General features: G+C 51.5%; 1 protein-coding gene and 1 long non-coding RNA gene across 3 annotated transcripts in view; one reads left to right on the top strand and one right to left on the bottom strand.

Annotated features, from left to right (window-relative positions):
• Window positions 1-230: 230 nt before the first annotated feature.
• The window catches only part of LOC138572076 (arrestin domain-containing protein 2-like), a 136509-nt gene continuing 108988 nt past the window's right edge, over window positions 231-27751 (bottom strand). Inside the window, exons 1-8 of one of the 2 annotated variants that reach the window (XM_069649243.1) lie at window positions 11287-11709; window positions 8803-8869; window positions 8048-8195; window positions 7544-7646; window positions 5425-5681; window positions 4722-4884; window positions 3763-3914; window positions 231-2162 (exon numbers count right to left, since the gene is read on the bottom strand). In XM_069649243.1, coding sequence (XP_069505344.1) covers window positions 2112-2162; window positions 3763-3914; window positions 4722-4884; window positions 5425-5681; window positions 7544-7646; window positions 8048-8195; window positions 8803-8869; window positions 11287-11560 — 1215 coding nt within the window. In that variant the 5' untranslated portion in view covers window positions 11561-11709 and the 3' untranslated portion in view covers window positions 231-2111. Of the gene's footprint in view, window positions 2163-3762; window positions 3915-4721; window positions 4885-5424; window positions 5682-7543; window positions 7647-8047; window positions 8196-8802; window positions 8870-11286; window positions 11710-27751 lie in introns of those variants that run through there. The other variant, XM_069649244.1, reaches the window with a different exon arrangement.
• Window positions 11787-27751, top strand: part of LOC138572102 (uncharacterized) — a 39313-nt gene continuing 23348 nt past the window's right edge. Inside the window, exon 1 of the long non-coding RNA XR_011303898.1 lies at window positions 11787-12102. This is a non-coding gene — a long non-coding RNA (uncharacterized lncRNA). The remainder of the gene's footprint in view (window positions 12103-27751) is intronic.

The raw sequence follows: 27751 nt of genomic DNA, 5'->3' as shown, positions 1-27751 counted from the left end.
ATCCCCCAGTGCCCACTTTCGTCTTTTCTCCCATTCTTGTCCTCCGGCAGGTTTTCTCCCTTTTCCTCCTCCAATGCCCTCCCTCGTCTTTTCTCCTATTCTTTTTCCATGGCCCCTCCTTTTGTAGGTCTATCCCTCCATGTAACCACATTAAACGCTATGCCACGAGGACCTCGTTATAGCTGACTTTTAAATCTAACTTAAAGTTTCATCAATAACTATTGGCTTAGTTAAAAGTAGAAAAAATACAATTTTATTTTCAAAGTGACAACATGACAATTTCTTGAAAGAGAGTATTCTTTCAGATTACCTTTACAACAGAGTAACAGTCATACAAAGGCATGTAAATGCACTGACACGTTTGGTTTTCATTCAGCGCTTTGAGGCCATACAAATGGCATGCAAGCGCTTTAAAAATGCCACGTAACATCCATTGGACTTCCTTTGGTATAGCTTGGAAGCTTAGTAACACTCCACAAGCAGGCAACCTAATAACCCTGCCGTTCTCTGGGCCTCCAACAGGAAATGCCTATAAATATCACGCATCTTTATCAGGAAAGGTGCAAAGGTCACTTGGTAAGCACTGGAATGCACATTTTGTAAAGACATTATAAACCCATACTCTTACTTCGAGTCACATACCAAAAGCTCTTCTAACTGGAATAGTACTATTTTCCAAATATGGCTTTACTGGGAAACGAAATTATTATGCAAAGGCAACATGTCTAGAAAACTAATACTGGTATAGCACCAAGTTATGGGGGTCTGCACCCCTCTCCGTGCTCACCCACCATGCAGTTTGGCCAAAAACACAAAACTCATGTCTTCCCAATTTCCAAGCACGTCCTTTGATGCCGAACACCACTTGAGTAGTACTTATGGCAATCCGCTGACTCCATGTCACCGAGAGCACACAAATCCAGTGCTGGAGTTTGCTTTTACTTTACTCCGATGTAGTCCATTGATGTGAAAACAAGACTAGAAATCCCAGATGTAAATTCACGAGTGAAATTAAACCCCCAAGAATGGGGCACAGAGCCCCCAAAGACATGGAATTATCACGTGGTCTAAACAGTTTGCTTTTCAATTCACAATGCCTGGCCAACAACACATTTCCATCAGTTATGGTAAGGCACAAAAAAACTCACTTTTGGTGTAAATGTGTATGCAGCCTGCTAGTTTGCTTACAATGGGTTTGCGTGAGTGTTTTGATGGTGCTGCTGGTATCATTAAAGTCAGATCTTAGATCTAGCCGCCGCCAAGCAATTGCCTGCTGATTGCGGCCCATGCCACGATCAGAATTACTCATATTATCATCGACCTATCCTTACATTTTTAAGCGAGTCAAACGATGGCTTATGGAAAGTCATTATTCATAAATGTAAAACAATGCTATAAATCCTCCTTCTTGAACGTACTGACCCCCTTTACAGTGTTTTTTTTTCCAATATCCCCTGGAAATTCAGCATCTTAGGATTCTAGCAAGAGTGTGAGTACTGTTTACAGTGAGAGGTAAGCCAACGTGCCCTCTTAGGGTGGGCATGTGCAGAATCCAAAGTTCTTTGCAATCCATGGGGTTGAGTGAGCAGAGTCAGTCTTGGGCCGCAAAGCCATGGCTTGTCTCCAAGTCGCCGGAGTTCGAACCATCACAACTGACTTCGAAGAAGGGTACTCAGCCTCTTCTCTTCCTATAAAAGCACCTTACGCCCACTGCGTTCCTTGGATGCAGGAGCCCCCAACTCCTATTCAGGGTGAACAATGGCACTGCTCCAACAGCCGCTTCTTACTCAACCGCTAGCCTTGTAAAAAGTCTTACAGCGCGGATCGGCCTAGGTGGCCCAACCAGCTTATAAACCACTCAGTCCCATGTAGTTCAAACGACTGGGCTGAACAATCCCACTAACATGCTGTCCAAGGCCTGGCCTGTTCCGGGACTTCAAAGCGGGCACCTCGCAGGATGCCGGTGGGCTCCAGTTCACACTATGCCCCGCGCGGTGGCCATCGGCACCTGAGAAAAACGTACTCAGTTCCACCAGGGGCGGAAATCCAGAGAATCACCCCCAGAGAGGGTTGCTTCCTTCTAGTTCAACGGCACCTTGCAGTGGTTTCCTTCAGCATGTCATGCAGCGCGGCCTCATGCTGTCCATCGGGTTAGGATCCACCTGGAAGGGATAAAGCAAGATGTTGGTCAGTCACACACATTTCTCTCCTGCATGTCACAAGGTTTAACATCAAGATCTAAGGACATTCGGTTCTCAGTCCCCCATTTGCAGGTTTCTGACTGGTTGAAACATTAGGGGCCGCCTTGCCGATTGGCTCAAGCCAATTTTCTCCCTTGCAAAGGACTGTGGCACTCAATCAATGTATGTCAATTTCATGTCAGTGGTTTTAGACTTTGACAAGTAATTTATTCCGTCCAATTCAGAAAACGACTGGCGGGACACTAAATTACTGACGTTATTATTTCTGGAGCTCCAGTTGTTTGTGTTGGAATACTAGTGCCGTCTTTGCCGCTGGCACGGCTTCACGGCTTGGCGCCTGGAGCATTTGTTTCATTTGGGTTTCTGAATGTTGTTGGGAGCTCCCCTTTCTTTAGTAGACATATCTTTGCGGACTAGTATGTTAATCAATATAGTGCACAGCGAGTATGTGTTGTGGCTATTTTAACAATAGTTGTCATTATGGTGCTCATGTGTATCATCCGATGAAGGATGATAAACAGTCTATTCCGGCCTTGTCGAGATATGAAAATATAATTTACAGATTGATACATATCGGTAGAACAAGCACTGAACACACTGAGCTTTCTTTCCCAGTTGGGTGTACACAATTAGATTGTGCATCCACATTATGGGGCCGATTCATGGAATATTTCCCCGTTTGAAAGTGAATTTGCACTGCTGAAAAGTGACTTTGCACTGCGGACACAAAACCCTGATTCATGGAACCGTGCAAAGTGTATTTGTGCAGTGCAACGTCCGGGCAAAGTCATTTTGTACTGCAAAAATGACTATGCGATGGCTTTGCCCGGACGTTGCACTCCAAAAATACACTTTGCATGGTTCCATGAATCAGGGTTGGTGTCGGGTATTATCTCCTGGTTAAGTGCAAGTATGTTCGTCCTGAATTCCCATAAGAAATCATTGTGACTTCTGCCCACTTTATCAGGTATCCGGTAATATTACCCCCACACAAATGGTCGCCGGGAAAAGGCTGTGGCGACATTATGTATGGTGACCATTTGTGAGGAGAGCGGGGCTGTCCCCCGCTCGCCTTGGGGGAAAAAAATAAAACATTTTTTAAAACAGCGGTTTCCAGGGGTGTCCCCCGCCGGTTCATAGTGAAAATGTCACCGCAGACCACAGCCTTTTTGCAGCAACTTTATTACCACACAGCCTATTTGCTGGGACATTATCACATGGAACCCTTTATCGGTGCAGTGGTTTGTATAGACTAATGCTTGGACGCACTCAATGCTTAGGCAGATAATGAAGGCAACATGCAATGTGCACTGGATAACGCAGCTTGGTGCAGGCAAGCTAGGATTAGAACCTAGAGCTCCATGCTGCTTAACCAAAAATGGAGCCTCTCCTTAATTGGGCCTTTTAAGTACCATTACATTTGGCAATAAAAATGCGTGTTATTACAGTACGGGGAGGCGGGAGAAAGCCAGCATGAAGCGCTCTAAGAACACACATTGCTATTATTATGAAGTCCTGATGCCTGCCATGTGGGCTGAAACATGCTGGAAGCAGTGCTCACCTCAGAGTACAGGGGAGGTGGACGGTTGCGGAACTCCTGGATGTAAGCATAGAATGGCCCCTCCAGGTGGAGATCTAAGTCGCTGTGCAGTGGAGGCGACATGCTGTGTTCAGAGTCATCATCGGACACAATGGCAGAGTATTCAGGAGGAGCTGCAAAGCAAAACAGGGCAGAGGTTAGACACAAGGGTTCTCATCTTTTCACCATGAGCAGGTACGGGTTTAATGATCAGAAAAAGGAATAGTATGTCTACAGTAGGTACTGTCCACCTTTCAAATCCCACCCTATGCCTCCTGGAAAGGTCCCATTGACCAAGTTCAAAGAACCTGCTCGCCTAAACCCAGGTTAGCAACTTTCCAAAAATACTGAGGCATTTTTAGATCACACTACTGAGGGAATTAGGCACCCAGGCAGGGAGATGCGGGCAGGATTAAAAAAGCCTGTGCCTCCTGAAGATTGCTGGGGCATGAACACTCTTATAACCCAGCTATATTGGTCTTCCAGTGCAGTGTCTGTCAACTGTGAGCACATCAATTGATTGCCCTATATCACGTTTGCACCTGCAGCAAAGACTTCTGGGTTCCATTTGGAAGGATACAACGATCTTGCATTTTATTGGAGGATCATGAAACATGGCAACCAAATAAAGGGACCGCCACGTCTTATCTTCATAGTGAGGCGCTTCTTAACAGGGGCGCACCTCTTCTCAAGAACCACCTGCTCGTAACTGAAGGATTGCTTTTTGAGGAAAAGGACTCCAAGCAGTGATCCTAGACCTGGAAAACCCACTAGTGCCGCTGCATTTCACTAGTACCGCGCTATTTCTGACTGAACCACCCCACCAGGCTCTACCAAGTATTATGCCTACCCATTAGAACCACTCATTTAACCCTGCTGTTAAACTGTCTCGTCCTACCCCACGCAGCCATCAACCCATAACCAGCCAATAGGAAACTTACGCTCGGGCTGCTCCGGGATGGTCATGCGTAGCCAGTCCAGGTTGACGCTGTACTGGCTGCCAACACTCGACGTCCGGCTTCCAAAGGGGTGCAGGGGGATCGTCCCGACAACGAGCGGCAGCTCCAGGAGCAGTTTGGATGTGCCTGGGATATCCACGCACACCTACACGTGACACAAGGAAGTCAATATTACCAAAAGGTCACACCGAATACGCAACCAATAAGGCGCTTTTCTCACAGAGGAGGCGGATGGAAAGGGCAGCATGAAATGTGCTGCGCAAGCTGCAGCCATATTGAATTATCCAAGGTTGTCGTGTATGCTGCGAGGTGTGGAACCCGAAGCTTGTTTTCAGAATGTGTGTGGAAAGAAGCCACATTTATTTTAAGAACTTTATTTCAGAACAAAAGTGTTTACCAGGAGGGTTCTGCAAGAGAGCCCCTGGGTGACCTGTCTTGCTGGCAACATTATGCGTGTCAAAAGGCGATTGCCGCCCAAGAGCGCTACGTCTGGGTTTCTCCTATGGTACTGTTAGAGGCAAGCTAGCCTATGAGGAATGTATAGCCTGGCATAGCACAGCCGGTATTGGAGACAGGGTGGCATCCCAATCTTTGTGGACCTGCCCCCAGCCCCTAATTTCATTGGTCCAATCTATTCCCGCCATCACAGTCTCCCAATGCCCTAAGTGCCATACCAGGGCCTTACCTTCAGCGCGTACTCCACGCGGATGATCCGGCACTGCGTGATGGACGGGCCGAGAGGCGGGACTTTCAGAGCTCTCCCGTGCCAAGTCTCCCTTTTACCGGCAGCCACTGCGTCCCCCGCCATGGTCACAACCACAGCGCTCTTCTGCTTCATGGTTCCCCGGGCGATGAAGGTCTGCGTCTGGATAATGGACGCCTTGGGCACGACAGCCCGGGAAGTGGCATTGTCGATTTCGGCAAAGATGGGAATGACTTCACCTGCAAGAGAAATGAGAGGCTTGGTGACTCTGACCCTTCAAAAGCAGATTACAGTGACCCCCTTCCATAAGAGTTTGTGGTGAAAGTCTCAAGCTCGCAGAGCACAAAATACAGATATCCTCTCACATTATTTTATTAATTTTTTTATCAGTTTCTCATAACGTGCTTAACATCGATATGAGTTAAGTTCCTAAGCACGGATCCAGGATTCGAACCTCTGCTGCACTGCGTGGTCTTGCTTTCAAGACCACCACGTTGCCCCTGTGCTATCCTCCGTTCACTTTTATCAACTTGTTTGCCCTCACCCGGACCTGCTCGGTCTGGCTATGTCTGTTTAATTAAATGTCCAAAGACGTGGTCTTGCCCAAAGAACTGTGATCTTCAAGTGGCTAAGTCCTCGCAGGACCAAAGTCTCATCCCGCCGTGACCGAATTGTGCTAAGCTCCACCATCTGCCTCCTCGCTCTGTGCCTCAGAGGCCCGATCTGCCAGTTTCCGGCTACAAGCCAGTACTAGGTGATTTATGAAAAATGGAGACCTGCAAACCCCTTAGCCCGAGGCTAGCAAAACCTGTATTGATATTGAATAATTAAACAGCACCCCAATAACTTTAGCATGATGGGGTAGTAGGTGTTTGGCAATGGGTGGGGGGGGCGAATATTACACCCCATTGTGCCAGGTGGGCTCCCAAGGTGTTGAACAGTATAGGCGATGGGAACCAAAAAGCAGCCTATGCAAACTTGAACTCTGTGTTAGTAATTTCCTGTCACTCTGTGACCGGCCTCTCTTGGTTCTCTTCCTGCTCCCACCTGTGAGGCTAAAAACCTTGGGGTCATCTTTGACTCCACCCTCTCCTTCTCTCCTCACATCTCTGGCGTCTCTAAGAAGTCACCCTACCAGCTGCACCTCCTCAGAGATATTCTTCCTTTCCTCTCCTTCCCCCAGACACTCACTGTCTCCAGAGCCCTGGTTCTCTCTAGGCTGGACTATTGTAACAGCCTTTTTCTAAATCTGCCTGCTTCTACTCTCCGCCCTCTGCAACTCATCCAGAACAGGACTGCGAGACTTGTACTTGGCCTCAAGCCCAGGGATCGTATCTCTCCAGGACTGAAATCTCTGCACTGGCTCCTAGTGGCTGCGAGGATTAAGTTCAAAACCCTCTGCATCATCCACAGGCCTTCTGGGGCCTGGGGCCTCAATACCTCCAACTCTCTCTTCCTAAATATCTTCCTTCTCAATCTCTTTGCTCATCCACCTCCAACTCTCTCAGGGTCAGTCTCTTCTCCAAGCAACAAGTTGATGGAAGATCTCTTTCTTTGGCTGGGGCCTCCCTCTGGAATAGCCTCCCTGCCTCCTTGAAACTTGAGGATAACCATCTCTGGTTCCGGAAGCACCTCAAAACCCTCCTCTTTGCTTCTGCTTTCTCTCCTCCTCTCCCCTGCTGAACTTCTGGCTGAAACTGATTATGTACTGGTCACCTGGCTACCCTCTGATCTCGGGCTCAAGTCCCCTCCTCCGTCAGTTGCACCCCTGCACTGCCTCCCTGGCATCCCCTGCACTTGGCAACTGTTTTCTGTATCCCTACAGTTCCCTACCAGCACCTGACACCAGATGTCTACACTTACCCTTATTGCTCTTAATTATTATATTTATTTTTACTGTCGTTCCCATGGACTGCACTTTCTCACCCGCACTTCTCCCCTAGCCCCTGGCCCAGCATTGGCATGATCTCAATGTCATCTGGCCTAGTAAGATTGTTGTCTCTGTCTCCCCGCTGTTCTGCCTCCCTTGCCACGTCGCGCCTTGAAACACTTGTGTATAGGTGCGTTATAAATACCATATCATCTCATAACTTCAAGTTACCTGGGGTGTAACCTTTCCTGTCAATCTTGGCGGTCACTGAAACCTGTCCGAGGCTGCAATACCAGGCGCGGGCATTCTTCTCCTTTGTGCCAGCCTGCGGGGCCTGTTGCGGAAGGCAAAGGGCATTAGGGCTCACATCAACACAGTTCCCGAAAGAAACATCTGAACTACATGATGACCTTTTTTATTCTGTAGACCAGGCCAACCTTTTCAGTGACCCTTGAAATACATTTTGAAGCCAATACAGACACAGCATAATTCCATTTGAAAGTAGATGGATTGCAGTGTACAGAGTACACCACGTGACAAAACGTGAAGGGTCAGGCTTTTATGACACGAAAAAAACTGCAGTTAATTTGGTAGCCCTCAGAAGTCGCCATTAGGAAAAAAAGAGAAGAGGGTCCCTTTAGGTATAGCTTCACAGTGAGTTCCCCTGGAGACCCCACTGTGTTATGGTACTTGGGCAAGTCAGCCCCCCCCCCGGAGTGTACCCTCCAGACTTACCAGCAGGGCGGGAGTGTTGATGTCAATAGGCTCGATGACAGTGAAGTCCTTCTTAGCCTTCTTGACGGTGGCCCAGGGCCTGTGAAGCTTGGCTTTCACCCAGTAGCGCACACTGCCATGCTTTCCTTCAAAAGAGGTCACCAGGGTCCTGGGGAAGCAAGAAATGAAGATGAACATTAATGTGTGCATTTTGGCCTTTCCTGTCCATGTCCCCTGCTATAAAATGCAAACACTGACTATTAAACCTTTCCAGTCCCACAATCCCCACTTCAGCACATTCTGTGACCCTGGGCAAACCACACACCACTGGGCTTCATTTCACCACAGTGGGAGAGTAAACTCTGATGTATATAAATGTATGCTTAGGTAGTGGCAAGTGTGTATTTACTGAATTGTGGACCCTAACAGTTGTGCTTACCGGTTGCGCTTGCTAAGCACTTATGCAGCTCAAATGGTTGCTTTCAAGTGCTGCTTGGACTCAGAAAGGACCAATGAGTTTATCAAGGGGTTGGGTGGAGTCTGAGAGGTGGGGTGCATAGAACAGGGAAATGGGGCCTTAAAGCAATTCGGTGACCAGTGCTCGGCAAAAATACACTTTGCACCGCTCTGTGAATCAGGGCGAGTTCAAGGTGTTTGTTGGCAGTGCAAAGCCACTTTGCAGCACGCTGAAACCTCCATGAACTAAGCCCATACGGTGTGCCCACGCGCTCAGACACACGCACACACAGGGGATGGGGCACGTGAAGCATACTTACTCAGGCAGCTGGAAGCTGAAGGGAAATTCGTGCTTTCCTGCTTGCAAAACGGTCAGGGCCCCGTTATCTGTGGGAGGGATAAGAAGACAGGCATTGACATCTCCTTGAGCACACAAACACTTGCTGCAGCAGCACTTCCTGTTTCACGCTCGCTCAGCTGTCATCCGCCTTCCTCCCAGAAGAGGAGGCGATGAAAGGGCCTTTTAAACATGCGGTTTGCGGACAACAAGAGAGATGTCCCTTTAATGTTTCAGAAAAACAGAATAAGGGAGCCGGGTGCAGGCGGCGCTACTTTACGAGGGGCATTTACAGTGGGGGCAGAAACAGGAACTACAATCCTGGGCAATGCATTTCTGCGCCGAGTTAAACAGAACAATTATCGGCTCAGCATCAGGCGGAACGGTCAACACAAATAAATAAATAAAGGCAATACAAAGCAGCACATCTGAATGTTGGCCACAGCCACACACCTATTTCAGGCCATGCTTCTGTCCACCTGTGGTGTTTGCTTTTTACATAATAGGTCACCCCTTATCATGCGCAGGTCCACTTCAATATTTGAGGTCTTGAGTTCAATGCTATTATTTGTGTTTCCAAAAGTGTTTTAGAGTTTAAATGCCCCGATGTCAACACGTGTTTCGACCACATATGGCCCTCGTCAAGACAGGACTCGATATCGGTGGCCTCTACAGTGCCTGCACAGTGTTCACCTGGCTGCTGCGTAAGTGGTGCCATTCTCTGCAGGGCCTGATTTCTTTCATGGACGCCTGATTGTGTCGGCCATTTTGCCACCATAACATAGTTGGAAGGGCTCAGTTTGAGCAGAACCGCAGCCAACCTGGCAGACTATAGAATATTCCTAATCAAGGTCTTTGATGATCCCCTTGGTCACCCCCTCATGCGACAGTCCCTCATATGTAAATACATTGCATATTTATCCAAGTGACAAGCGCGTGGTTCCGTAATATCCTTTCGGTTTATCTTCGCGTCTGCTATTTTTTATACATGGGCTGAGCGGGTACTATTTACGTCGTGTTTACTGCCAAGAGGGGGGGGGGCATCTGTGCAGAGGTGTTGCTAGGTCTGGAAAAGACCTGGGGCTACGCTAATATCTGAACTGTCGGGACTGGGGGCTAGCTATAGCCTTTTGGTTGTAGCTCCTGAGATTCTATCCCGGGCTACAACCAAAAGACCAGGGGCTATAGCCCCCATAGCCCCCCCTCCCCCCAGCAACGCCTCTGCATCTGTGGCCATACCTGGCACAGGATAGGCGCTGGCCGGGCCCTTCATGCCTTTTCCCGGTACTGGCATGCAGTAAAATCGGCATAATTCCCAAATAGGCCAGTCCGCTTCTTCTTCAAACCACTTCCAAGGGGGGCGCTGAAAAGAACCGTCTGTTGGTACTTGGTAGCCACCGATGGTTGCTTGGAAACAGCGCCAGTGTATCGCCTGTGCCCCTAAATACTGACACAAAGTTGACATTTCCTTGTTTCCATCCTTCATGTACGGCGGGTCGGTGCTGTTTACCCCAGCCCTGGCACCCGTCCGAAGCACCCAGAAATAGAAGAGCATAGCCGGTCAAAGCACGCACGGCGGGTAACAAGGGGCAGACGGGCAAGCCAACGCGAACTTCAACTAGGGGGTCTAGCGGAGGGCAAACAGTCACTGTGAGGGGCAGGGCGAGCTCTGAACTAGTCGAGTGGCTGAGCTGTCTACTGTAGCCCAGAAGAGCTGCTCCACACTTGACCAAACGGTGTGATCCTGGGCAGGTCAGAGAACCTCCGAAAATCTTAGTTCCCCACCTGGATTCGAACCTGTGACGTTCAGGGTTCATTCGTGCGTACATGCCCAGTCCTTCTAGTGCTTTAGGCAAATGTCACATGCAGTGTGGAGGCATTGCCGATGGTCGGCTCGGCGGGACACATTCCGTGCTTGTCCATATGCACGTGGTCTCAGCAGGCGACGCCGCCACCTTCCATGGAAAGGACACCCCAGTGCCATCTTCTCGGCTCCCTGCAGCTCAGTAAATGAGCATAGCAATCGAACGGCCTCGAGGCGCATAGCGCCTAAAGAAGCGGAGCAGTGCGCTATGCCAGCAATAGGGTGAGACGGAACCCGAATCCCCCCTGCGCCATCCTTGGCAATACAAAAAGTGACTGTTTACCGGTAGTACACTGCACGAGACATGTCTGCATCTCAGCAAGCACGGCGTTCAGGGAGTGTGACCCACCTCACACCCGTGCACAGCAAACGACCCAGGACAGTAGGCTCTGCAGAAACAATTCACTACTCTACCCTGAGCCAGACAGCGCCACGAGTCCATGCACATGGCATGTAATGCGCTTTACAAATACCACGCAGCAAAGCAAGGGTGTGTAAACTGCACCCACCCGGACCCCCCAAATGACTGCATTCCAAATACATGCAATGTGAGCCTCTGCATAGCGCCGCACTTCCAGTTGCATCTCTAGGCGCCCCCCTCACCTGTCTGCAGCAGGCTCTCGCGGTGCTCCAGGTAGCCCGCCTCGTCGCAGTAGTTCTGCGTGTAGGTGGTGCTGGAGCCGGCGCTGCGGGACTCGGTCCAGTGGACCCGGGCCAGGCCCTGGGCGTGCAGCTTGAGCGACTCCAGCTTGGTCTCGGCCACCAGCTCCAGCAGCACCTTGCCGGTCACCGTGTCCCCTCCGCTGAAGACGGGCGGGGAGTCCTGCTCCGGGCAGTCCAGGGTCAAGGCGAACTTCTTCACCTTGTCGAAAATCATCCTCGCCGGTGCGTAAAATGTGGTGAAAACTTGGGGCGCAAAGTTTCCCGCTATGGAGCAGCAAAGCCGCGAAGAGGAGCCCCGCACAGTTGTTTGGCAGAGAAAAAGTTCTCGTGCTCCGAGGCTGAACTTTCTGTGAGGGCAAGACGCAGGCGAGGCGGTTTATATCCAGAGAAGGGAAGGAGGGCGGGCGCTGGGAGGGGGAGGGGGGGCGAGGTACCGACGCGAGGCTGGAGGCTGGCACCCCTGGCAGGCCAGGGCGCTTCCACGAATGGACTGTGACTGGGCGAGGCCTCGGGCGGGCTGCAGATTTCTCTGCACAGACCATTCCCGGAAAAGCCTCTCCCCGCGGCATCCCTATTCTCCGGTCCTGCGGGAAGGCTTGGCCTCGAAGGTGCCGCGAGTCTAAAGAAGCCTGCAAGTCTTGCAGTGCGGGGAAGCGCTGCAGGTGCGCCAGAACAAAAGAAACCAAAACCCCTTTTTCATCCCGTCCATCCCTCCTACATGGTCATTGTGAACAATAATAAGGAGACCCAAGCCAGGTAAGGTGGGCAATTCGTCCGCAAGCTTTATTAGACTGTAAGCAGTGGTGGAAATGGAAAAAATGTGGTGGGGGATTCCACAACACAAGTGGTGGGGGGGATGGCAGTGCCAGAGGGGGCGTGGTCTAGGGGGGTGGGGCTAGTAGTGGACATCCAGCAATGCTGGAATACTTAAAAAAGAAAAAATAGAGCTTTCAACGGCAGCATTGCCTGGTGTGTAATGCACAATGCACAATGCTCGCTACATGTACAACTAATCAGTTGTACATGTAGCGAGCATTGTGTATTACACACCAGTGCCACGTTTTTTCTTTTTTTGTTTTTTAAGTGACTCTGACCGGATCCCGAGATCCGGCTCCATATCTGGGGCCGGATCTCGGATCCGCCGAGAGCCGGCCCAATGACCAGCACTGACTATAAGCTGTGCATAAAAAAACCAAACCAACAAAAACAGAGATGCTATAAACATTTTGGGGAACATGGGATCAGGTGAGCGGGGACCCTACTCCACTGTATGGGCCAACTCGAGGCTGATCCCTGCCGTCCTTCACACAAACTCGCGACATTTATCGGACCCGGCATTGAGCCGTGTCATATTTTATATTTGCCACTTTTGCTGTTTTTTTGCCATTAACTTTCTTTTACATTGCCTCTCTTTGAGGCGTTAGCTCGGTGTCACATTTTTATGTTGCTCATTTCTTCTGTATTTGAATCCCAATTTCCCTTGCCTCTTTTGATGCGTTTGATGGCTGTGTCGCCGTTTCCTCTTGCCATTGCTTTATGGGTCAGTTTTTCCCTATTTGTTGATGCTTAGTTCTCCTTGGTCCTCTTCGGGGTGGGAGGGAGCTTTTTCTTTTGTACCTGTGTGCTTCTCCTCGCTGGAGTCGTACTCCGTGCAGCGAAGGAAGGTTGTAGGTAGAGGGTTTATTCTGCCTGCCCCAGATATAGGCCAACATCGGCCTGAGGGTAGGTAGTCACCTCTTGGTACTTCAAAGGCACGGTGGAAGGGGGGGTCCTTAGATCTTGGTCAGGGGGTGGGATCACCTGTTTATCAGGTGAGTGTTAGCTGTCCCAGCCGCCTTTTGGCAGACCCGGACGCCTAGTAGTCTGGGTTGCCTTGGTCTTTTCCCTCCGGAGCACCTCCCTGCACACCAGGGTGCCACAATGCATGGTCATTGTGTACGATAAGGAGAGCCAAGCCAGGTAAGGTGGAAAATTCAGCCGCAACCTTTACTAGACAATAAGGTATGCATAAAAACCAAACCAACAAAAACAGAGATGGTATAAACATTTTGGGGTACATGGGATCAGGTGAACGGGGACCCTACTCCACCATAGTGCCAACTCAAGGCTTATCGCTGCTGCAACCTTGAGGGGGATACAGCCCCTCAGGTCCACCCAAAATACGCCCGTGCACCCCTTTCAGCCAAAGTCCAAAAAATATTCCTAGCGAAAATCTCCATTCCTTCTATGGACAAAGTACCCCATCGTTGAGAGATAATACCTTGTTATTTAACGAAATAGCCGGTGTGTGATGAACTTGAGGCCTCTGAATGTGCAGAAATTCCCTAATGCCTTGTTTAATTTCCTTCTGGAAATTCCTGCGGCTTTATTAGATTCTGCTCCTTGCCAATGTTGCCCGGGCAAGATTGCAGACATCATGACCTCTGTCTGGTTCCAGCATTGTGCAATCCTTCTGAGTGAGGTACACATTTCCGTCAAAAGTGACTTTCTTCCCCGCCGAGTCAGGTCATTGCCCCCAAGGTGTATTATCAGGAAATCAGGAGGGGGGGTGCTGACCCCCAATAAGTTTGTTGTGTAGGTCCCCCAGCTCACACCAGGCTTGCCCCACCAGTAAGTGACAGTTCTCTGAAAGTGCAAGCCCTCTTGTGTGTCCTCCAGCCATTGCTTGCTCTCACCATGAACGAGTGGGCCACAATCCAAGCTGACTTAAATGGAGGTCTCCCTGTCGGATTAAACAAAAGGGGACGGGGGTCTGTTAGATTAAATTTTTCCTGATGTATTTTTTATAAACCCCAGATTTCCAACCCCCAACCCGCTTGATTGCTTTCTCCTCCAGACTTCCCATCCAGGCTGAGGTTGCTGCCCCAATCCTGAAGGAATGTGAACCGAATTCTGCGGGGTCCCACCCCACAGCCCTTATCGCTTTCTTCGGTACTATCCTTCGCTGGAACCCGCTAAGGGCTGTGCCATTTTTTGTGTGCCATTTTTATGTCTGAGGAGTTGGCACCCTGTCCTTGAGCGTTTGCCAAGAAAAGCTCTGGTGTTGCAAATGGGGCAGTATTTTTTGGTCATCAATGCAGTGAAGGTTAATAATTCTCCCCTTTCCCATCTGATCCGTTTTGGATCTGCTAAGTTTAATGGCCATGCATTCTGTTCCCAAATGAATGCCGGACACCGCTAGACCCTCACCAGAAAGTGTATTTTTTTATTCCATTTCACTAATCCTAAAAGCCCGGAAATAGTTTAAAGTGAAGACCGCCCTAAATAAAGCAGTTTCATAAGTATCGGTGCATACTTTGTGCAGCACATCTATTACGTTTTTTAGTTTTCCACAGTTTAGGGGGCGCCTAGCGTCCTTCTTTGATCCTTCTAGCTTGGCCCGCCCTTTTAGTGCATACAGTGTCAGATCGCTATGTGTGGGGTCTATTCCCCCAACCAGTTTACTATAGTAAGCCAGTGCCGCTAAATGGGAAGATGCCCATGCCTTCTTCTTGTTCTGCATGAAGGCCCACTCCATAAAATCACATGGCTTTCTTGTATTTCTCTTATGTTAGTAACATTAGTTATCTCGCCAAATTCCTTGAGGCATTTGCTGTACAGTTATGCTGTTTTTGTGCCAATGCATTTTTTGCCAGTTCCCCTAAAATGCCTGCAGGCTCATCTGTATGTGTTTCATGATGTGATTTATTGCCTGAAGGCCCCGCCCCCTGGGTGCGGTCATGTGCACGGTTTTGCCTTGGACCTCCTTTCCTTCTGGGAGGCTGTGTAGAAATATGTTTCACACCATGACTGCCCACACTTCTCTTGGCACCGCAGTCCTTTGCGCCTCCGCCTGAGGGTTTAATGCTCTGAAAGTGTGAAACTGAAATCGGGACAGTGCGTCAGCAGCATAATTTCCCTTGCCGGCAATGTGCCGTGCCTTAATTACAATGTTGCATTTCAGGGTATGTTTGGGTTTTTCCCTTAGAGCACTTAGTACTAGTTTTCGGGACGTTGAGCCTTTGTTTAATACGTGCACAACAGCCAAGTTGCCAGACCAAGTGACAAGCTCTGTGTTGTTCAGGTTGTCTCCCCATATGTAGATTGCCATCCATATGGGGAATATTACTAGCAATGTGATATTTTTGGTCCAATCTCGCTCTCGCCAACTGGTTGGCCAGTGGCCCGAGCACCATTTGTTGCCAAAGCATATTCCAAAGCCCTTGGCCCCTGTAGCATCAGCGAACAGGACCCACCTGTCACTGTCATTTGTGGGCATACGGCACATGATTTTACCATTAAATCTTTTGAGGAATCTTTCCCATACTTCTAAATCCATTCGGGATTGTGTTGCCTAGACTTATGTGGGTGGTGGTGGTGTTTAGTTGCATCTCTCATTTTCATTTCTAGACTTCTGTGGAAAACCCGGCCCTGTGGCATAAGCCTGTCCTCTCTCCAGATCTCCCAGAGGACTCCCAGGGTCAGGTGGGACCTTAAGTGTTGCGGAACCGACCCGCGAGGGGCCCACAAAAGGTCTCGGACCTTCAGGGGATGGGCATTCATTTCTTCCAAGTATGACCAATACGTCCCCATTCCCTCTTTCATATTCTCCAGTAGGACGGGCAGTTTGGCGGCACAATAGTAGAGGTGAAAGTCCGGGAGCCCAAATCCCCCCTCCTCCCTAGGCAGAGTCAAGGTGGTCATTCCTTTCCTCAGGGTTTTCCCCTGCCACACAAAAACTCAAACCCCCTTTGTAGCTCTCTGAAAGTCTGCGCTGTGATGTTGGTTGGGAGTGCCATGAAAAGGTAGAGAAGCCATGGTAGTATATTCATTTTTACTGCAGTCATTCGGCCATACCACGACAGGATCATCTTGTCCCATCTCCTCAAATCTAATTTGATCTCTACCATCATGGGGTCATAGTTGGCGGCGCTCAATTTCAATATGTCTCTGGTGAGGAGTACCCCCAGATACCGTACAGCGGCCTTCTCCACTTTAATCCCATGAAACCAGTCCAGAGGGTCGAGCCCCGGGTCTAATGTCCTCATAGGGAGCAGAACAGATTTTGCGGCGTTGATCTTCAGACCTGAAAAGCGACCGAACGAGGCCACCAGCGCCAGGAAGGGGGGAAGTGATACTACAGGGTCCACCAGATAGGCCAAGATGTCATCCGCAAACAGGGAAAGTTTGAATTCAACATCACCCCTTCTGATCCCCTGATGTCCGGGTGAGCTCTAATCGCTATTCCCAATGCCTCCATCGTGAGGACGTATATCAGGGGGGAGAGAGGGCATCCCTGCCTTGTCCCTCGGGAGAGGGGGAATGGTTTGGACAGCCTCCCGTTCACCTGAACCCTTGCCGTGGGGGCCCAGTAGAAGGCGGTCACCCAGCTCATGATGTGAGGCCCAAAGCCCATCCTCTGGAGGAGGAGACCCATGTATCGCCACTCGACCCTCTCGAAAGCCTTCTCCGAGTCCAGGGAGAGGACACATGCGTTTAACCCCGACGTTTGGGCAAAGTGGAGCAGGTCTATTGCTTTGCGTATATTGTCTGACCCTTGCCTTCCCGTGATAAAGCCCACTTGGTCGCCATGGATTAGCTTTGGCATGATTCCCTCCATCCGCCTCCCCACCATCTTGGCCAGGATCTTGACGTCGATATTTAACAGAGATATGGGACGATAAGAGGAGCATTCCACGGGGTCCCTCCCTTCCTTGGGCAGGACTGCTATTATGGCCCCCATCATGGACTCGCTGAGGATGCCATCCTCCAGCACAGCGTTGAAGACTCTCGCCAAGAACGGGGCCAGGGTGGAGCGGAATCTTTTATAGAAGTAGACGGAGAAGCCGTCATCTCCGGGGGAGGTTCCCACCTTCAACCCACCTATCACCTTGTCAATCTCATCCTCGGTCACCGGACCCTCCAACCCCTCAGCCATCTCACGCGAAAGGGATGGGATCTGTATGGAGTTCAAGAAATCCTCTATCTGGGTGTCGTCCCCGTCATACTCCGAGGAGTAGAGGGTTTTGTAATATTGGCGAAAGGCCTCTCCAACATGTGAGGAGTCGCGGCCGAGATGCCCCTGGGTATCCCTCACCTCCTTCACCCTTCTACTTCTCTGGACCTCCCTTAGCTTCCAGGCTAGGATCGTATCCGCTTTGTCCCCCTTCTCATAGTATTTTTGTTTTACCATTAGGAGGCTCCTCTCAGTTTTATGTAGGAGCAGATCTTTCAGTTGGAGCCTGTAGTCCTCCAGTGCAGCCACACAGTCATGCTCTAAAGCCTGGTCCGAGGATCCCCCCGGCTGGAGACAGGCTATTTTACCCCGCAGGGCTTTCTCCTGGGCATCCCTCTCCCTCTTCTTCATGCAGCCTATTTTTATGAGGACTCCTTGTATGGATGCCTTAAAGGCGTCCCAAAGTGTGTGCATGGCCACCTCTCTGTTATCATTAAACTCAAAGAACTCCGCTATGGAGTCCAGGATCTCCTGGGCGAGTGCCTCATCTCTCAATAGGGCATCATTGCATTTCCAGCGTCCTCTACGTTCTTCACACCAACCCATCGTTAAGGTGACTCGGACCATGTCGTGGTCGGACCAGGGGACTGGGTCTATCCTATAGCCCGCTACATATGGAGTGAGGACCTCGTCCACCAAAATGTGGTCTATTCTCGAAAACGAGTTGTGAATGGCTGAGTAATAGGTAAAGGAGGGGGTCCCTGATCTGGGGGTTGGGATCGTATCCGACAGTCCCAGGTCCCCATTAACCCTCTGAAAGTTCTGCGCCATGGCTTCATCCGCGGGTCTGAGGCTCTGGGGGCCAACCCGTCTTCTGTCTATAGTTGGGTCTAGGACCATGTTAAAATCCCCCCCCACCACCAGTGGGCCCTGCACGAACAACCTCAGCTTGTCTCCTACCTCCTCCCAGAATTGGGCCTGACCTTCGTTAGGACTATACACTGCTGCTAGAGTCAAGGGGGAGCCCTGCAGAGAACCCCGCACCATCAGGTACCGACCCTCGGGGTCCCTCTGGATGGCCTCCTTCTCAAAATCCATGTCCCTTGCCACCAATATGGCCACCCCTCTTTTTTTGGCCTTGTGGGAGACGTGAAAGACCTCCCCAATTCCTCCCCCTCGCATTCTAGGCTCTTTCCCCTTTGCCCAATGTGTCTCCTGCAGAAAGAGCAGGTCCAGTTTCGCCCTCCTAAACTCCCTATGAACCAGGGACCTCTTCATGGGGGTGTTCAGCCCTCGCACGTTAAGGGTACCCACACCCAGGGCCGGACGGGCATCAGCCATGACCCATGTTTTCCTCTCTGTTAGCCAATGATATCGCATCATCGCTCCCTCTTTGCTCCCCTTGTTTCACCTTTTGGACACTTTTGGAACGTTCCCCCAACTGCCCCCCAAACCCTTCCCCCAACAAACAAACCCCAACTAGTTCGTACTCCCCCTCCCCCCACCCCGGCGTCCAGCCAGATAGTTCCGCCATTGCTGGCATTTGGCTGGACCACAAGCCTACCCTCCTCGGCTAGGCAATCAGTACAGTGCTCGTGTCTATGAGCCCTCCTCCCCCCGCTGCTTCGTCCCTTCAGTTGACCCCGTTATACTTGCTGTTCACAGGGCCCCTCCGGGGGGTAGACTCCGCCACGTAATCCCGGATGGCTCCCCTTATGTCGTCTTCTGTAATCAGCATTGTCCGTTGGCCCATGTATTCGAAGGCCAGAGAGAAGGGGTACCCCCACCTGTATCGCACCCCCTTTTCCTTTAGTAACTGCGTTAGGGGACGGCACATCCTGCGCTTGGCCAGGGTGTATGTGGAAAGATCCTGATAAATGGTGATCTGAGCGCTGTTATAGGTCACCACCCCTGCCTTCCTTGCTTCCTCGAGCACCTTAGTCTTTTCCGAGTAGTAGTGGAACCGGGCCAGGACTGACCGGGGGCCCCCTGCCCTGCCCCCAGCCCTATGCACTCGGTCAAACGTGAGCTCTGTGGTCATTTCCTCTGAAAACAAGAGTCTGATAATGTCTCTCACCACTCGGATCAAGTCTCTCTCTGTTTCGCCCTTCGTTCCAGGGATCCCAAAAAATCTAAGGTTATTTCTCCTTTCCCTGTTTTCATAGTCATCCATCTGTCTAGCCCTTTCCTCGTCCCTCTTCTCCAGGGCTGCGAGCCTCAACTCAGTTTGCACCTCCTAGGCTGCCGTTGATGACTGGTTGGTTTCCACTTGCAGGAGTCTGTCCTCGACCTTGTCCACCCTTTGGTCGATCTTTTCGAATTTCTGGGCGATATCCGAACGCATGTCCCTGATTTCCTGTAGGATAGAGGCGAAGCCCCTTTCCATCGCTGTCGTGGACTGCATTGAGGCCTCCGGCTGTGCAATATCCCCAGCGTCAGTGGGGCCGCTGACCGCACTCTCCGTTCCTTTGAAGCGATATGCCTGCAGTGCCACTTGCCAGCTCATGCGGTCTTCCACTGTGCCCACTGCGGGGACCGCTGCGGTCCGGTGGCTTTAGGGAGTCTCCTCGAGGACCCGGCCTGAGGTCCCCAGGCTGTGTTGTCCTGGGGAAACCCGCGGGAGGCTGGTGTCTTTCCGTAGGGGGGGGGCAGCTCCCAAGCGGGCACACGCCCCACCAGCGCCGGATGGGGGCCTCACACCTGGGTTCCTTCGAGATGTTGGCGTTCCTCTTCGGGGGGGGGGTGGGTGACCGTCTGCGCCGTCCCACTGTCGCCGTCTGAGGTCGCGTTCCCCTTCCAGGGGGGTGTCAGGCGGGCACACGCCCTGGGAATGGGCCCAGGGGCCACCACCTGTAGAAGTCTGGTGCGGGCGAGCTAGGCCCCTCTGCGTGTCCTCAATGCGAGTGCAGGCTGCAGCGATTCTGGGACCCCTCGAGAGAGGGGGGGTTGCGTTTCCGCTCCGGCGGTTATTGTGCTCTGAGGGTGTTGTTTTTTTTTTATTTTTATTTTTTTAAATAATTATTTGGGGGGGGCGTGGTGTTGTGCGGCCCCTAACGTGCCCTGACCTCGCTCTCCCGCTCCGAGGGGGGGTCGGGGCCTGGAACCTCCCCAATCAGGCCCTGGTTGCCGTGGCCGAGACGGCTTGCACAATGTGCTCGCTGGGGCCCGCCCCGCCGGGGGCTCGTCACGGCCTTGGGGGGAGGGGGGGCGTTGAAGGCCCGAATCCCCCGCCGGGGCCGCTGTCCCGAAATCTTGTGGGCCCCCCGTGAGGGCGGGGGAGTGGATGGGTGCTGGGGGACGGGCTCGCCGGCAAGTGGCTTCCCGCGGGCCGCTCCTCCTTCCCTGGCGCCGATGCGCTCTTCGCCGCTCCTCCGACACGGCCCGTTCTCAAGCTCTCGGGGGAGCTCGGGTGCCGTTCTTTTTGACGGGGGCGTCACGGGGTGCTCGCCAGCTCAGGTCGAGCGAGTGAGTACACCTGGGGGGTCCGGGGGGCTCAGTCCCTGTCAATGGCCTAGCCTCAGCGGGAGCACGATGCTCAGGCAGCCATCACCTGTGCGCCCCCTGGTTGCCTCCTCACCAATTCTTTCTTTATCTTTTCTCTAACTATTTCTGTGAGGGCCACGCCGGATTTTAGATTGTTGGGAATGTGCTGTAAGCCATGGCCATCAAATGGGATTCTTAAGCCTTCCTTGAAGCCCTTCTATATGAAATCTCTTGTTACTTCATCCGGAAAGTGTTGCAACCCTAGCATCAACTTGTCCAGTTTTACCGCTGAGGCCCTCATCTTGAATCTAATGTGCGCTTTTCCCCTCTGTGCTTTTACGGCCTGGCCGCGGGGCCGTGTTCTTGGTGCATCTTCCACCGCCATGCTCTCCCCCACAGGTGCTGCATTGGTGTCTGAATTTACAGTCTTTCCCCCAACTGCAGAAACCTTCCTCAAAGTTCCAGCAGTATGCTGTGGTGTTACCCCTTGTTCCCCCCGGGTTGCAGGGAGTTGCATAACTGTGGTTCTGTTGGCCGGATCTCTGCCCCTACCGGGGCAGATTTCTGAAAGGTTTTTCTAGACCTGTAGTGTGGAGAGGTGCCTCTTTGGTTTCTATGGGTACTGCAATGTGTTGTCCCCCCACTTGGCCTTGTACTTCAGTCTCTTGTTTATTGCTATGTGTGTTGTGCGAGGTATTCTCCTTCAAGACGTGAAACATATATAACTTTGCCTCCTCCTCTTCCCAACCTAAGTCTGGGAATTTCCTTCCTGAATTTCCTGTCATAATTTATCCATGATTCCCCCGCAAAGGTATTATAGATTTGGAGAATCCTATGGTGATAAGCGATTAGCACTGTGCCCTCCTCAGGGAATTTATCGAATATTATTCTGGCCAAGATGTGGAAAGCTGCTTCCCAGTTTTTGTACGTTTTTCTCCATTCAGGGTCTCTTTGCTCTCTCCTTCTCTTCCTCTTTTCTGTCTTTCGTTATAATTTCAAAACCCATCTCTTTGTATTCCAGTAGGGAGAATATTTTAAAAAATGGTTTCTTCCATATCCTCGTCGTGATTTTAGGTTCAATATGCATTGAAATGGTCTTTTTAACCTTTTTGCTAACATTTTTTCCCTCTGTCCGCCTGCCAAATTTGGTGGCCGCGAGGCCTGGTTTATCGTTACTATTGTTTGGTCCCACCCATGCTCTGAGGTGGCCTTGGCCATTTACGCTCTGTCTCAGACTCTGTCTGAACTTCCCCCTCACTACTGGAGCAGCTAGTGTCTGCCCTATTCCTTTTCTTCTTTTCCCCAGAGCCCCCCTTCGCTATGCCATCTTAGAAATTGTTCCAACATTGCCCCCAAGTCGGGCTGCACAGTACCGGTTTTTTCCTTCCTTTCCTTTCCTGCGGTGCCATGCGCTATGGCTGACATGCTGTGGACATCCTGGTACCTCGCCTGGACTTCTTGCTCTGCTGGTTCCTCTTCTTCCTCATTGTCTCCCTCCGTCATGATGTCCGCTTCTGTATCCCCGTTGCCTGCAGTGATCTCTGACATTTTCTTCCTGACAGCATCCATGCGTTGCGCCGCTTTTGCTTCTGTAGCCCATTCCAAGAGTAATTTCTCCTTCAAACTAAGCAGGTCAGTCATTATTAAGGCTTGTTTTTAGCGGTTCTGCCTTTGGCGACTGTGTTCCTGTAGTATTTCTTTATCCGCCTCGATGGTGTTGTTGCGGCTGGCAATCCCTTAAAGCCAAATTTCAATCAGGCCGTGTGTATGTTCTTTGTGGCTTATCTTTGGTTCCACCAACTTGCCTTGCAGTGTTAACCCCAGGCCTCTATCTGACCAGCCTGCATAAACGTGGCCCCACTCTGCCGGTGCTGGTTTCTCTGTCAGAGCACAGCTGCCCTTTTCCTCCCACACCTTTCTGTGTCCCAGGGGCTGGGGGAAAAATGGAGGCCTTGCCGTGTCCACGGGGTAGCTGCTGCCCTTTGTTTTGTAATATTTTATGTCCCACGAGGCTGAGGCACCGTTCTGTGCCTCCCAATGCATACTGCTTGTTTCGGGTGCAGGTCAGTTTTCGTGTTTCTCGTCGTGTGTCAGTGTTCTGCCCCTATCTGGGGCAGCAGCCTCTAAGGCCGAGGAAGAGAAAATGGACCTTATTTCCTCAATGCCGCCGTGCCTCCCCACTCATTTTTGCAGCGGCCGCTGCCCGGGTGATGCTTCCTTCTCTTCAATGCCGCGGCACGTCCACGCTCAGCGTGTGCAGCAGCTGCTGCACGGGTGATGCTTCCTTCCCTTCAATGCCGCGGCACGTCCACGCTCAGCGTGTGCAGCAGCCGCTGCCCGGGTGATGCTTCCTTCCCTTCAATGCCGCGGAACGTCCACGCTCAGCGTGTGCAGCAGCCACTGCCCGGGTGATGCTTCCTTCCCTACAATGCCGCGGCACGTCCATGCTCAGCATGTGCAGCAGCCGCTGCCTGGGTGATGCCTCCTTCCCTTCAATGCCGCGGCACGTCCACGCTCAGCGTGCGCAGCGGCCGCTGCCTGGGTGATGCCTCCTTCCCTTCAATGCCGCGGCACGTCCACGCTCAGCGTGCGCAGCGGCCGCTGCCCGGGTGATGCTTCCTTCTCTTCAATGCCGCGGCACGTCCACGCTCAGCGTGTGCAGCAGCTGCTGCACGGGTGATGCTTCCTTCCCTTCAATGCCGCGGCACGTCCACGCTCAGCGTGTGCAGCAGCCGCTGCCCGGGTGATGCTTCCTTCCCTTCAATGCCGCGGAACGTCCACGCTCAGCGTGTGCAGCAGCCACTGCCCGGGTGATGCTTCCTTCCCTACAATGCCGCGGCACGTCCATGCTCAGCATGTGCAGCAGCCGCTGCCTGGGTAATGCCTCCTTCCCTTCAATGCCGCGGCACGTCCATGCTCAGCATGTGCAGCAGCCGCTGCCTGGGTAATGCCTCCTTCCCTTCAATGCCGCGGCACGTCCACGCTCAGCGTGCACAGCAGCCGCTGCCCGGGTGATGCTTCCTTCCCTTCAATGCCGCGGCACCTCCACGCTCAGCATGTGCAGCAGCCGCTGCCCGGGTGATGCTTCCTTCATTCCCTTGAGCTCTGACAGGGCCGGCGGGCTGGGCAAACGACTGTGCTGCAAGGGTTGAGGAAGAGTCAGCAACGCGGCTGCCTCGATATGCTGAGCGTGAGCTCGTCCCTGCAATTGCGGGCTTCTCCTTCCCAGGGGTGGGGGTCTGATGGGGTGCCGTGTGCTGGGTAAACCTCCCGCTTGGCCTGGTAAAAGAAATCACGTCCCTTTCGCGGCCCCAGCTTTTCCTCCTTGTGCTGGCCGTGCACCTCTTCTCTTCCGACAACGAAGCAGACGAGGTTTCACTCCAGCAGGAACACATTGATAGTATTCCTGTGTGCTTCTCCTCGCTGGAGCCATACACCATGCCAGGAAGGAAGGTTGTATGAAGAGGGGCTATTCTGCCTGCCCCAAATATAGGCCAAAATCGGCCTAAGGGTAGGTAGTCACCTCTTGGTACTTCAAAGACCCTGGTGCCTTCCATCCGTCCAGGTGGACGGGGGGGGGGGTCCTTAGATCTTGGTGTCAGGGGGTGGGACCACCTGTTTATCAGGTGAGTGTTAGCTGTCCCAGCCACCTTTTGGCAGACCTGGGCGTCTAGTAGGCTGGGTTGCCTTTGTCTTTTTCCTCCTGAGCACCTCCCTGCACACCAGGGTGCTATAGAAAACGCTGCTTCCTGGAGTTGCCCATTTACTTGTGGGTGTGAAGCTTCCATCCTACTTGCCCACCTCCCATCTTATGCCTCTGGGCCTTCCACCTCCGGGGCCATTGGGAAATGTCTACGGAGGGTCGACTTACACGTGTGAGTGCAGGAGGCATCTTTACAAATTATAATAAATTAAAAGCAATTATCTGTCCTCTTCACATCTGAAACCAGAAACTGGTCCTGTGGCGTGGAATGGCCACCGGCTATGGAGTGTTAAGAGGGGTGTGGAAGGCAGGATGACACAGGTGGGCTCCTGCCAGGACCATCGTCACTGCCAGCCATTGTTTAGTATGACCAGTTTCCAGGTTGTGGGAGGTGGGTGTGACGAATCAACTTCCGGGGCACCAGTGATCCAGGGATGAATATCGGTTTCTAAACTGTCATTCAGCCCCACAACTTTAGTACACCAGAAGGGCTCTTATTATAAACCTCCTTGTCCAATTTTGGTAACATGAACGGAACGCCAGGCTTATCTCTGCAAGGTCATGGATCGTTGGTTAGTTGCAACACAGCAAAAATACAATTATTTCCCAATGATAAAGGGGACTGTCCAGTCAAGTTTCTATACAAATATCTACTTTATTACACTATTATTATCACAACAGACAGTTCTAGCACACTACACAATACAGACCAACCTGTAAAGGAATACAGAGGACAGACAGTTTCAAGAAGGAAAGGGGATTCACTTTGGGTACTGACAGGAGGGTAGTCGGTAGAGTAATCGGAATAGTTCAAGGATACTTAGTTTGCAGCACAACAGGAGCAATGGGTCATAAAATGTCACTAGGTGCCATCAGAGAAGTACCCGGGGGACAGAACCACAATGTACCTTGTGCTTGTAGAAGTTTTTGGTGCTCGACAGGGTCGAGTCGGTTTCAGGGCACTTTGCAGCTCCTGTGACATAGTTCAAAACGGGAGGCAGCGGCAGGTATCAGTCGGCAGGCAGTTAGGCGAGCAAGGCTGGACGGACGGCTGCAGGCTGGCCTTCACGGCAGCTCAGGGTCAGAAATTGTTGTCTCAGTGCTGGTTTGCAGGTTTGAAGCACTGGTCGAGCATCTCGGACGGTGTTAGTGACTGCAGCATGACAACAGTCAGGGGTGCAGTCGGTAGCAGCTCGAGGGGCTCAACTGTCTCAAAAATGTCCTTAAGGCGGATGCTGGTAGATGCTTGTCGGTGCACTACTCCTAGCTTCTTCACTGTGCTGGTGTTGTGCTTTAAGGCAGACGGCCCAAAGCTAAGGAGAGTGTTGCAGGCAACGGCCTTGTCCTTCTTTCACTTAGAGACTCTCTGGCACTTCCCAATTAGGAAGCTTGCTTGCAGAGCCTAGCAGGGCATTCTGTGTGCTGGTTGGGTACCGGTTCTGGAGTGGCTGGAGGGTCCTCTGAATTCAGTATTTACCTCTGTTCCCTGGGAGATGTTTTGGGGAGGTATCCTGCTTCACTCTTAGAAATCCTGGCCTTCCTTCACTGGCGGAAGCTGTAAGGCAGACTGTATCTTAAGCCAGGGCCCAAATGAGTAATTTTTGTTACTCCTTGTGAAGTCTTCTGATGATTTGCCAAAATGGGCCCACGTGATTGGTGTAGGCTAAGCCTACCTTAATGCACCAATCCTGGGTCCCCAACAACAACCTTCTGTTATGCTTGAGGTCATAACCAGAGTGCTTTGCAACAGGATAGGTAAAGGAGTGAAACCATGTACTACTAAGTCCCACCCATCTTCCTGTCTGTTGTGGATTAAAGGGTTTCTCTTGTCATTTCAGCTCTATGCGGTTCCTGATTAAAGGCAGGTCTCCCTTGAAGTTGTGGCAAGAACAGACTTTCTGTCCCCATCAAATCACATACTCCTACCCTCTGAATGGGGGTCCCCCTGCGGGGGTTACCTACTGTAAACACATATACCAGACATGACTTCACTGCCCTTGATACTGAGGGGCGGGAGCTGACTTCAGGTTGACGCAGATGCATATCAAAAAGGTGCTGGGGTTTCCTGCCCTTTGTTATCTCTGCAACCAGGCCTCTCGCAGACCTGCTTCAATTAACTCTCATCCATATACACTGCCACCACCAGGACTGACAATGGGCAGAGTGGATCCATTGAGCCTTCGATAGTTAATTAGGCCGGCCATGGCCTGAGTAAGGTTTTGCCCGCCTCCTCTTGAGATGCCTTCCTGCACTAGTGGCTGTCTCATTCCAACTAAATGGGGCGGCGATTGTATGCTGTGTCCACCCAGAGTATATAGATCTATGTGTTTGTTGTGTGGTGTGAATAAGATAATGTGTGCAGGTTATCCCCACACATTTTCCAAGGTTGATCTCCCAACATTCAGTTTCTTTAAAACATATCCAAAAAGCCCAGGTGAGTGCACACCCACTGTTTGAATGGTCACAACACAAACACCACCACTCCCACAAAGAGAGGTTGGGGGGCAGATGAGAGGAAAGACAGCAAAGGTGGACATGATATGATGGGCAAGGCAACAAGCAGAGAAAAAGGAAGTGGCCAAATATTTGAACATGAATAACCTGTGCTTTGATCTGACGGCCTGGTGCCAGAGAGGCTCTCTCCTCAGGTGAAATATGCTTCTCAAGTATCAGGAATTTTATCTAGGGATGATGGCTCAGGGGCAACGTGCTCACCTTGGAAGCAAGACAACACAGAGCACCAGAGGTTCAATGCCCGGGTCTGCGCTTAGAAACCTCTGGGTATTAAGCGCGTTATAAATAACCTATTACTTGGGCCTCTGTGCGGAGACCGAGTGCTGAAACTACAAGAAGAGCATACGCTCGGCAGCAGGGGCTTGGCAGTTGGAGCGAGAGTAAACTCTTGACCTTGGATTTCTTGATCGGCAACGTCGGAGGGCATTTCGGATAGTAGTTTTCAGATGGAGGAGCATAGGTGCTGTGGTCTAGCTGCGTGGGGCAAAAGGATTTACCTGTGATTTGCAGGCATGGGCACAAGGCAATGTCCACACAAGATGAGAATAGAAGCCATCTTGCGCTTGGGCCTCAACCGCCGAACGGGAGTTTGGGCTCGAGTGGGTGTGGAAAAGGCTGTGTTGCGACATGGACGCGGGAGATGGAAGCCAAGCTCTCAGCCAAATGAGTGAAAACGAATATGTGGATACAAGCGGCTCTGACATCACTGGGGTTCCAGAAAGGAAGAAACCATGGTGAGAGGAGGAGAACGCAGGATCGCCCTCCGTGCA

The sequence above is a fragment of the Ambystoma mexicanum genome, chromosome 1p (genome assembly GCF_040938575.1).
Source record: "Ambystoma mexicanum isolate Mex_15411 chromosome 1p, UKY_AmexF1_1, whole genome shotgun sequence".
Taxonomy (NCBI): Eukaryota; Metazoa; Chordata; class Amphibia; order Caudata; family Ambystomatidae; genus Ambystoma; species Ambystoma mexicanum.
The sequence above is the reverse complement of the archived record's forward strand: the minus strand, read 5'-3'. Positions and strand labels throughout refer to the sequence as shown.